Below are 12,012 nucleotides of genomic sequence, written 5' to 3' on the forward strand. Positions count from 1 at the left end.
ATGGCGATCTTGTTATGTGAAAATGTGCAAAAAATCGCGAATTTATCAAACATGTTATCCTACTGACAGATTTCTGACTTTTATACAAATATTATATGCATAATGTTAGTTAATAACGACTTTTGACTACTTGACAATGTCTAAGCTAAGTAGTGATAATAAATATGTTTCATTATTCTTTCTTTTTAATCACAAAGCAGTTAAGGTTTAAAGTTTAACTTAGAAAACGTGATTCAGCTCGTTGTGCAGATTAAAACAGACGATATAGTGGTTCACAGAAAAATGTTTGTCAATATTAAGTATTTCGTTAGTAGCTCACTAGAGGACGCTTACCACTATCCAATAAAACATCGCGTCTTGATGCCAGAAACGTTTTGAAATTGTAGTTACGTATTGCATTTGGTGAAATCGAGAGGTGGGTTGAATTTATTTTAACTTAATTAAGTTACATGATGTTGAAATGGTTAAAACGTCTCCGAAATTTGAACTAAAATAAATTGATATTGATAACTATAGTATATTATTTATAATAATTATACTTTAACTTAGTTTAAGTGTAGATATCGGTTTAAAATTACAACTTAGAAGAAGTTAAATTTAAAAGTTACAATAACACTAAGTGATTAACAAGATAAAAAAAAATTCTAACGTAGAATAATGTGTGCAGTTTTAAATTTTGCCTTTGGTCTTCTTGTACAAGAATTGAATATTAACTTTTTGGAGAGGGTTCAGTAGAAGAGAACTATTACTATATAGTATTAGTATTACTACTAATAATAATATTAGTAGAACTTATTAGAAGTACTAGTACTGGCATTACTTATTCATTGTACTTCTACTGTTTCTAGTACTACTAGTAGTAATACTAATAGTAGTTCCGAGATGAAACATGAGGGCAAGAGACTATTTGATCCTTCAACTTCGAGGCTGTACCTGTATTGTGTATATCTTATCCCTGACAAAAAAAAAAAAAGTAAAAATTTAAGTCCATCATTTATAATTTATTTTTCAGAAAATCTTTCATTCCTACCTTAACCTGCCAACATCTGTCCACTGAGTATTAAAAAATCACTAATGAGAGAGAGAGAGGCTCAAATATCTGATGGTTGAGTTTTTAAATGTTATATTTTGTTTTAGCATGTTGTCAACACTTCTTACCTTGTATGCTGTGTGAAATTATCAGATATTGGGATTGTATTGAATCATGTCAATATTAACTCCTTGGTAATAAAAAGGAAGAGATTAAGGATAAATAATACACCAAAGCCAGACAGTGTTTTACTAACTGGTTCCAAAATAGGCTTATTTTTCATTTATAGAACATCAATAAACAGAGGACAGGTGTTACAAGGATGTGTAGGTCAAAGCATCATACATTATAAAAATTCTAGTTTTTAACTTATTGGCAAAAAGAGCAGTGGAATCACTTATTGACATGTTGCTAAAATAAAAAAATAATATTGGGTTACTGTAATGTTAAAGTGTGAGGTTTCTAAGTGTTTCATTGTTGAATGAAGACTGCTAAAATAGTCAAGGATCTGGTTTTGTCCATAAAAATTACAGTGACATATATAGATTATGTACGAGTGCTCTCTGAATTGTTCTTTCAGTAAAATAAGTTATGTATTACCTTATTTTATCCAGTTCTCAAGATGGGATTAGCAGGAAGCAAAATGTGGGATGAAATGTCAGAAGAAAGTAAGCCTTCAACTCCAATATCACGGAAACCTCTCAGGATTCTTGAAATTGACCCTCGTTCTCCGTCTAGTGGGATAAGTCGCACACCTATCCAGGTACCTTTAACTTTCCTATATGCAAAGTAAAGAGAAAAGAAGCCAGTTAAATCACAGAATGTGAATAGAGTTCCATATGGAAACCACCACTCTTGTGATGCTAAAAAGAGAGATAGAGGAAAAAAAGGACAAATTCAAGTGTCATTGTAAAATTCTAACACATGAACAAAAAATAAATCCTGTTTTACAAATCAAAAGCAGGAAACTTTTCTCACAACAGTATTTTAAACTAATGATAATGTGTTTTGTGAATGGAGCATATCCATATGTAAAATGGTTTAATTATTTTATCTCAGTAAGGAGTTTAGACAGACAAAGGTTGGAAATATATGGTTAATTGGACTTTCAGAGACAATTCAAAATGGTTGATTGAGTTTTTAATGGCAACTTGTAAGATTTGATAAATTTTCATCTACATATTAGTATTGCTGTTTCTTTATATTTAGTAGTATTATTCATTAGTTTACATTGATTATGAATTATGGGACATCTAGAAGCCTATTGGCTTCCCAAAAATGCCACAACTCCTAACTTTCCTCAACAAATAGAACACTAATCACTAGATCCAGACCTGTTCTTCCAGAGTTTGTTGAAGTTGCAGTCTGTATTATGGTAGATTGTAATTTGTGTTTCACATTTATCAAAATAATTGGGAAAAATAAAACTACCTCAGTTGGATATGTCTGATATTTCCTGATTTTTTAATTTATAACTTCTGGTCCTCAATCTTTCTCAATAAATTGAAAACTACAATTTAATCATCCTTAACCATAATATTTCCAAGAGAGAACAAATTAAGATTATCATGTGACAATCCATCCATTACGTGGGTACACCTTTCATTTTGTTTAGCTGTAAAGATTTCCTGAAAATTAATAACTAGTTTTAACCATATTTCTTTATAAAAATCATATAGTGAAATGTACTGTGAACAGAGCCTTCTGTTTTCAGTTTTTTCTCCAATTTTCACCCTATTTTTATCGCATTCAAATATATTGTTACGACAGCAGAAGTCGCGTGACGCTAGTAACATGTCATGATATTCTAGAAGGATCATGACTGTTTGTGGCAACTCTAGTCTTTTTCTAGGAGCCCTCTATTTTAGTATATAAGCCCGGCAGATAATTGAGTCAAGTGAGTGGTAGTAACCATAAGTAAAGTGCGTGAATTGTTGTGAATTATAGCGTGTGTTTATGTTTAAAGTGACTGTGGAAATTAACTGTATTACAAAGTTTGTAATGAGAAAGAATAAACTAGTTTTCATTAAGAAAGGACTTGTATCGCTGAAGTTTCTCAGAAAGAATTTTTAAGAAATTATCAAACAAGCTGATACGTAACAATATAAAAATATAATTTGTTTTATTAGAAAAATACAATACATTGCATCAGATGTATGTGAAGATAATATATAGTAGTCTGTGTGAATAAGCAAAGTTGTCTGTTGAAGTAAGATAGATATGCATGCAAGCTCTGAAGTGCGTGTGGATATGACTGTACTGATGAATCTAATGCCCAACACGAGTCAATTATTAGGCCTAAATGTAAATATTTATACATTAATAGTTCTAAGTCTACAACAGTAAATTGTTTATTCAAATGAAAAGTTTTATTTAGAGATATATTGTTCTCTTAAACTCAGAGGTGGCATTGTGTTTTGAGTTCTGTTTTAGTTCTGCAGCAAAACCACATTGAATACCATTAATCTACTGAATTCTTCTCTCCTCTGTCCTCAGAAAAGTTTGGATTAATTGGTAAGTTGGACAAATATATTTGGCAAATTAGATTTTATTGTAGAAACTTCAGAGTTATGGTAATCAGGGTTATCATAATTTGGATTACTCATTTAATATGTATAGGAACCCATTCAAAAGCATGGCTGAAAAGAATGATCTTGGCATAATGGCAGATAAGTCACTCAAGCCATCAAAGCAGTACTCTGAACTCTTTTGCTAGTAGTATGTTTAGGGTGTATGAATAGATAAGTCAAAGCAGCTACTATCTCACAATACAAATCACTAGTTAGGCATCTAGAACACTTTATGTACTTTTGTTCTTGTTTTCTAAAAGAAAAAGGATATTGGCTTACTGAATAGGTTTCAGAGGAGGGCTACTAGGATGACTCCAGGGATGGATAGGATTAAGGCATTTTAACTTATTCACTCTTGAGTAAAGGAAGGTAAGAGGTGATCTTATTGAATTTTACAAGGTTATCTGACAGATTAATGAGATCAAAGTATCTGATTTCTTTGGGATTTATTCTGAAAATAATAGGACAAGAGAACACAAGTTTGAGATTTGGAAAGAACAGACTAGACTCCAGTTAAAACTTTTGTTTTGTAACAGGGTGAGTTACTGTCTGCTGAAGTGGAGGTTTAGCACTTTACAGAAGTTAAGAGGGGAATCAATGATTTTCTGAAAAGTAAATGGTGGTAAATTTTTATTTTTCCAGAGGGTATTTGTGCAAAGAATAGCATTGAAGAACCAAATGATTCCTTGTTGTCTGTAGGTGGTTGTTTTATGTAAGATATTTTCATTTCAAGTGTAAATACCTTCATTTAACTTTTTTATTCTGAGTGGCATTTTATTCTTTTACAAAATATGAGACTAATATTAGGTTTAAAGCTAGATTTTCAGAGCTGAAGTAAAAATCTTATTTTTATTTTTTCACTGTTACAAATCATTCTTAAGTCATACAGTATGCTTGTCTTTTTTTTCTCTCTCTCTCTCTTAATGTTGAATAAAAATGACAAGTTGAAGGCATATTACTTGAAGAAAGTTATTGAATGACTTAAAATTAAAATATACTTTCTACATATAAAATGTGAACCACAGTATCATTCAAACAACTAAAAAGTATAAGAAATAAAGGAAGTGTTTCGAACAGTGGTTCTCAAACTTTTCATTCATGGACAACCTGAATTTGATCACAGTTGTACGGTATGCTGCAGCTTCCTTTACATAAATATGCTACATTTCTACAGACCACCTAAATGAAGTCCATTAACCACCAAATTTTAGAAAACTGCCAAATGTATCTGTTTGTAGCTTTATAATTTTTGTTTTAATTCTAAGAATATGCTATATATGTTTAGGTTGAGAAAACTCCCACAAATAGCAAGGTAACTTCTGTAGAATCAAATGCAACTTCTCCCTTGGAAAGACCTATGTTCCATTATCGGGTCATTGATGATTCAAGATCCCCATCCTCACATCATCAAAGGATTTCTGTCAATGCTTGTGTTAATGCAGGTACCCTAGGTTTCTGTATTTTAGAATGTATTATGTAAATGTGTAAACAGAAAGTGAAGTAAAATGTATATATATTTTTAGTGATACAAATTTCTTTCAGTGTTAGAAGTCATATTAAATTTTAAGTATTTGTTTAGTCAATAATAATAAACTTATGCTTATAAGACTCTAATTCCAAATTATTTCACCAGTAATTATCTTACTTCTAGGTACAGCTTTATTGAATATATATATAATACTACAATTCAGTTTGGGCTGGGATAATTTTTTCCTCTTTAGCTATTATCTGAATGTCCCATGATGATGTACGTATTTAAATTGATATACGCTGCATTGAATATGAAAAGTAAAAGTATTTCTTTTAGTGTTTGCTGTTCAAGCAGTAGAATGTAACTTTGTCTAATCATTAACCAAACTAAAGGATGTTGGGTTTATACTGTAGTAGCAAGTGTTTTGTTTTGATGCAAAATTTTAATTCACAGATTGTATTACAGGTGGTGAAGGTAAAATTCAGAAAAATAAAGAAAGAAATACTGATAACCTAGATCAATCGGAAAACGAAGGATCTTATGATTACAAAAATGGTAAGTTTGACCATTCCAAATAAGGAATATTTTTAATGCTTTTTGTGACATACTGATTGGGTTGGTAACTCACAAATGGATGTGTTCCAAAAGAAGAGGTAGTGAACTTATGAGTTAAAGGCTAATGAAACTAGGGAGCCATTCAGAAAATTGTTTTATATGTAGCCAATGTCCCAAGTTTACAGTAGAAACCATTAGAGGTTAAGCTAGAACTCCTAAGTCAATAAAAAAAATTAACATTTCTGAAAATTATCAGTTATCCTGTCTGTTTGTCAAGCATCATCATCATTAAGAAATTTCTTGGTAGTTTTCTACTTTATTTTATAAGAACTTCTAAATTCAATTTTGCTTTTAAAGTGAGAATAAATCTAGCACATCCATATAAAGAAAAGATTCCCGTGTGTTATCTTCGCCACTTACTCGGGTAGTATTTTATTTCTGTGGAATTGTTTTCACACAGATATAATACTTGGTGAATGAACCACTAAAGTCAGTTAAACATCACCACTGCATGGTCTCTTTTATTTTTGATTTGTTTGAATATGTAGTTATCCTACACCAATGTGTGCTGTAAATAATGGAGTTATATTTAATTTTTACTGTCACCATTCACCAATAAGATTAGTATTATTTTCATTTAAAAAATCATGAACCACTAATGTCAGTTAAACATCACCACTGCATGGTCTCTTTTATTTTTTATTTGTTTGAATATGTAGTTATCCTACACTAATGTGTGCTGTAAATAATGGAGTTATATTTAATTTTTACTGTCACCATTCACCAATAAGATTAGTATTGTTTTCATCTAAAAAATCATGAACCACTAATGTCAGTTAAACATCACCACTGCATGGTCTTGTTTATTTTTTATTTGTTTGAATATGTAGTTAGCCTACACTAATGTGTACTGTAAATAATGGAGATATATTTAATTTTTACTGTCACCATTCACCAATCAGGTTTGTATTGTTTTCATTTAAAAAATCATGATTATGCATTGTTTGAATAAGAAAAGAATATATAAATAATACTCTAAAGGTTTCAGTCATCAGAACATTTTGCATTCATCTACCATACTTGCCATGCCTCCAAATGGTAAACTTAACTAACTTTATTTAGTAAACATAAAAAAACTCATGTTTACAAACATTACAACTCAATAAAAACATAGTATATCAAAAACACCATAATATTAAACAAAAACCCAGATATCAAACAAATGTAAAAATACCTATTTAAATCTTGATAAATCTCCAGTCATACGATTTCTTTGTTTCTTGTTGTATATATCTTCTGTGTCTACGTAAACTACTTGAACCTGATGATCAGAAAACCTTCTCCAAACATATTTCATTTGTTACTGTGTTAAACTTGTAATAAAGTTTTTGTTACTCATTCATCCAGTTTCTAAAATGTATAAGTTTGCATTATCCCAAGTTATCTGGCCTTTTCTCATTGAAAAACCTTTCCTAGTTTTCAAACACAAACTTTCACAGTTCACAAATGAAAGGGTAGAAGATATAAAACAAATGAAATCTATATACTTACTCTACTGTTACGTTATAGTCTAATTCTTTCTCTATCCATAGTATTCAATCATCTAAGCTTTCTTTATAGCTGTTCTTCGTTAGTAAATGATCAAACCACTTGATGTGATACAGATATCATAAGATTTCAATCAAGGTCCAAGTCCTGTACAAAGACAAAGGAAAGTACTTGAAAATCAAGAAATAGATAATATATTATCAAGGGATGATAGGTAAAAATAAAGGATTTCTTTGGGATGGACAAAAACATTCTAAAACAAATTGGCAGGTGTTTTGTTTACAAGCAAATCTATCTGCAGCTAGGTAGAATTGAAAGCAAAAATTTTGTTCTTCGTGAATTACATTAAGTAAATGTTGGAAAGTCATGAATCACACTAAGTAAATGTTGGAAAGTTATTGCAATATATTTAGTATTAACATTCAAAAATTGACTTTAATTTCTGTCTCAAAACTTTATTAAGTGACATAAAAAATATCAAGTGCCAGAGGAAACCCTCTTTTCAGACTTAAAGCACAATAATTACATTACTTTTTGTATCCTAAACTTTTAACATGAAAATGTATCATACATGCAAGGCAACTGCATTGTTTAACATTTAGAAACAGTAAAATATTTATTCACTTATCAGTATTATTTTACATGTTTATAAGCATGTTCACAACAATGTTAGGCCACAAGTGTTGTATCTGGTGTTAAAAACTTAACACTAATTATACATTAGAAAGTAGAAACATAAATTTCATAATGATTAACTTTTCACTTAAGAAAATAACAATTTAATATGAATGTTAACGTTTTAATGACCAGTTCTCACAAAAAATCAACAGTTAACAATTCTTTGATAGATTGTTTAGTTAAGAGTGTTCATGATGAAACTTTGTAGGATTGACGGCAACTGCCTGTTATAGAAACACAAGTATAGAGGACGATGTTTGAAAAGTTTTCTACCTTTCATCTTCAGGTTTTTACGGCAGGCAGTAGCTGTCCATTTTACAAAGTTTCAACAGTTAACAATGTTAAATATTGCTGCTTAGGAAGGTTAACATTCTCTGGATCCAGTGAGGCTTGACTGTCATTTAAAATATAATTTGTAGTACTAAATAAATTTTCTCCAAAGGTTGCTGGAATTGCTAGGTACTTAACTACAAGTCTACTAAGTTGTGGGTACAAATGGTTGACACTACAAGAAGCTGTCTCTTTCCCCAGTGGACTGACTTTGCTCATTTCCCCTTAAGAGCTGAGTATTTGGTATTAACAGTTGAAAATCTTTGTCATTTATCATATTACACACTTTCATTTTCTCATATTCATTAAGAATGGTATATATTTAAGTCTGACATCCAGGAAGCATGATTTCATGAGAATGTCAACACTATATCTATTTTCAAGATCCTCAAGCATTGCTTCTTTAATCTATGCTATCACTTGGGAGTGACAAACTTGATACAGTAACATAAAATTCAGTGCTAAATTCTTGAGTAAATTCTGAAAAGGTATCCAAAATTTCAACCAGTTTTTCCACATTACTTATTTCTACTTTTGGCATTAACTCGTTTATCCAACTCTGCTAGAGCTGCACATATGGGTTGTTGTTCTAAAATTCTCTTCAACATGGCATAAATGAGAGTCAGCTTATGCTTTGATAAACCAAGCTGTTTTTGCTTACTTACCACATAATATTTAGCAATAACACTTTGGTGAAAATGCTCCGCCAATTTAGAACAGTGTGCACGTGGTCCATTCCTGCTTTCAGTCCTTACAAGTGTCAGGGTATGGCCAAAACATGGTATTAACTTTTGATTCCTATTACTAACAGTTTTGACACAGATGGAAGCAGTTTCTTTAACACAGGCCTGGACAAATCCCGGGCACCATGGTGACTAAAAAGTTCATCGTGGTACTTAGTGTTTTCTTCCATTTTATTTGTGTGTAGGGCTATGCTAAATAGAACTTGAATCTAGAACAGTCTGGCACTATTTTTGCATTCTTTAAGTCCTAAACTGAACTTTGTTTCTAGGATTTTAATAGTTGATTCAGCACTTCCTATTTTTTCAGGAATGAAGCACTGTGGTTGCACAACACATTACTAATTTCACAGCATTTTGTTTTTCTTTCTCTAAATTCAATCAACCAGTTTGTGTGTTCAAACTCAGACGGGACTAAAGGCAGATAGTTCAGGCAATACTATCAAGTGGTTGTTGATATCATGTGATCATTAGCATGTGCACTTGTTGCTATGAAAGTAAATAAATACACACTGGTGCCTTGATTATCTGCAATGGTCAGGGAAAGCAAATAATTGCAGATAATGAAACAACGAATAATCAAGGCACTAGTGTACCTCGTTAGTTAGCCCATTGTTTAACCTAAGTATAATTTTTCATTATATTTAAGTTCCTTGTTTTAAATTATATTTTTTTTTATTGTTGTTTAATCACATTATCAGAAGAAAAAAATTTATAAATTATATAATCATAAAAGCCAAGTGTCAGTCGGTCAGTTAGTTGGTCATGCTCAATTCCTCCAAATTTTGTGAATTACATGAGTAAAATTCCATTTTGTCTTCTATAATACTTCCTCATTTGATTGTCGGTTTTCATTTTAGTTGAATTTAATCGCTAACGTAAGCATAAAGAGCTCCTATATTTCAGCACTTTTTCTGCTATATTTCATACCCTATCAATACCTGTAAAAAAAAGTCTCACAAATCTGCACTTGGAAATTATTGGGAAGAAGCCTTTGTTGAAACTAACTGAAGATATCAATTATTTGTATGGAAGAGGACAATGCATAACTGAGCAACACCCCAACACAACCTGAACATGTATCTGTGGTTAAGGGACACCGACTGTGCAGCATAGAACAACAGATGACAACTGAAATTGAGTGAAATCTTTTGTTTGTTTATGTATACTATATTTTTAATCACTAATCAAATATAGTTAATCAAGCTACAAATATTTTGTATTCCTGTCTTAACAACTAAAAGTAAAAGATGCAAGTCTAGGCTTGAACTAGCTGACGGATGATCCTGCACGTGAAAACCCTGGATATCATGCAACACCTAAACTTTTGCAACCAAAATTAATTTCTGAGTGGCAATTTCTCTAAAATATATAAGTTATTGTCTAGAATTGTAATTGCACAATTATTTTAAGAAAATTTGGGCAAAAGAAAAAACCTGCAGATAATTGAGGCATTGATGTAGCCCCCATTTCCCAGTACAAACAGTAGTGACAGTAGGCTACGCACACCTGGTTCCTGAGTTTTGGGGCTGGCTCCTAGATCTGGAAATATTTGTTGAGGCATCCTCTAACACAAGTACTTCAACCTCATTCAAGATATTCCAACTTTGTAGACACTGAGTAGCAGCCTGAGGTATAAATTCAGCTGTGTAAGGTGGTGGAAGCTCATGGAAGTTCAGTGTTCCAGACATGCCAGTGCTTGTCGTAAGTTTCGCCAAATAAAAATTCGAAAAGTAAGTGTTATGGTGTTTCAAACATAACACATAGCCAGTGTAAATAAAAGATACACAAATTATAACTGTAAAAAAACAGATTTTACAACTTGTACCTTATCAGAGATGAATCAAGGAATTTTTAAGACAGGGGTCCAACTAGACCGTTAATAGCAATACTTATAAATTTACATCAATTTCACTGTAGTAGTGTTCCACACCTTCTTATATAAAATAAAAAATAGTTCTTAACTTATTTTTAAAAATTGAAGGGGTCCAGACCTCTTCTCTTAGATTTTTGGCTGATAATACAACATTAAAGATTAAGTTATTAATTTCTGTGGAAAAAATTGGTGAGGATCCAGACCCCCTCTCCTAAATAATAGTTACTAAACAGAATTAGAAACTTAACACATTGTAAAAAAAAAACATATCCAGAGAGTTAGTGTTTGATGTTGCTAGCCTTTCCCTTCAATTAGTTATATTTTCGTGACAATCGATTACTTACAAGCAGTGATTAATTGTAAGTAATTGATTTATTTGCCAAGCTCTACATACCACAAGCCTTGAATGAAGCTCTCTACCTTGCATGTAATAACATGTGTTGCACCATTGTAATTATCAGTAGACTATAGCCCTCCATGCACAGTAATCCCCATGAGCACTAGAAGTTGAACAATAGTTCATACCTTCCTTGACTCTGTTTTATATACAATTTTTCTTTGGAATAATTTTTTTTTTTTTTGTAGTTAGTACTTTAAACTTTTATTATCACTAGCAGAGATGTCACTTTATGGGCAGCTGTTTGTGCTAGTAATTAGTAATCTTGTTGTGAGTAATTTTATTCAAAAATGTGTTCTGTTATAAAAAAAAATGGTTGTTGCACACACCATTTTTCTAATTGTCTGAATCTTTAATACCCAAAATGTGAAAATATTTTATGGAATTTTGTTTGTGGTGTCATTCAACAGATGGCACTACATTTCATAAGATTTAATCACCTCTTCTGGCATTGTTATTTTGTTGTATTTCAGTACAACAGGTGACATCATTATATTTATTATTTCAGTGAGATAGATAGATAGATGGCCATGCCATTGCTACATTATAGTAAAGATTTCCAATATAATCTGTCTTTCTGTAATTTTCATGATTACGAGAAAGATGCCAAATTTTAAACATTTCATTTAGAACTTTCATTCAAATTACCGTATTTTTTGGTGTATAAGACGCACTTTTTTATCCCACAATTTGATGTCAAAATCTGCTTGCGTCCTATACAATGAAGGTATGGATAATATATATGTATATATATATATATATACGATATACACAAGCCATGTGTAAATATATTTAAATAGTCATGCATAGTTTAGTT

General features: G+C 31.2%; 1 protein-coding gene across 2 annotated transcripts in view; it reads left to right on the plus strand.

Moving 5' to 3' along the window:
- The first annotated feature begins 332 nt into the window (after positions 1-332).
- Positions 333-12,012, plus strand: part of LOC106462146 (cell division cycle-associated protein 3-like) — a 23,640-nt gene continuing 11,960 nt past the window's right edge. The window contains exons 1-4 of one of the 2 annotated variants that reach the window (XM_013922040.2): positions 333-415; positions 1,645-1,793; positions 4,886-5,042; positions 5,537-5,626. In XM_013922040.2, coding sequence (XP_013777494.1) covers positions 1,653-1,793; positions 4,886-5,042; positions 5,537-5,626 — 388 coding nt within the window. In that variant the 5' untranslated portion in view covers positions 333-415; positions 1,645-1,652. Of the gene's footprint in view, positions 416-867; positions 974-1,644; positions 1,794-4,885; positions 5,043-5,536; positions 5,627-12,012 lie in introns of those variants that run through there. The other variant, XM_022389314.1, reaches the window with a different exon arrangement.

This window comes from Limulus polyphemus, unplaced genomic scaffold (assembly GCF_000517525.1).
Source record: "Limulus polyphemus unplaced genomic scaffold, Limulus_polyphemus-2.1.2 Scaffold1103, whole genome shotgun sequence".
Classification (NCBI taxonomy): Eukaryota; Metazoa; Arthropoda; class Merostomata; order Xiphosura; family Limulidae; genus Limulus; species Limulus polyphemus.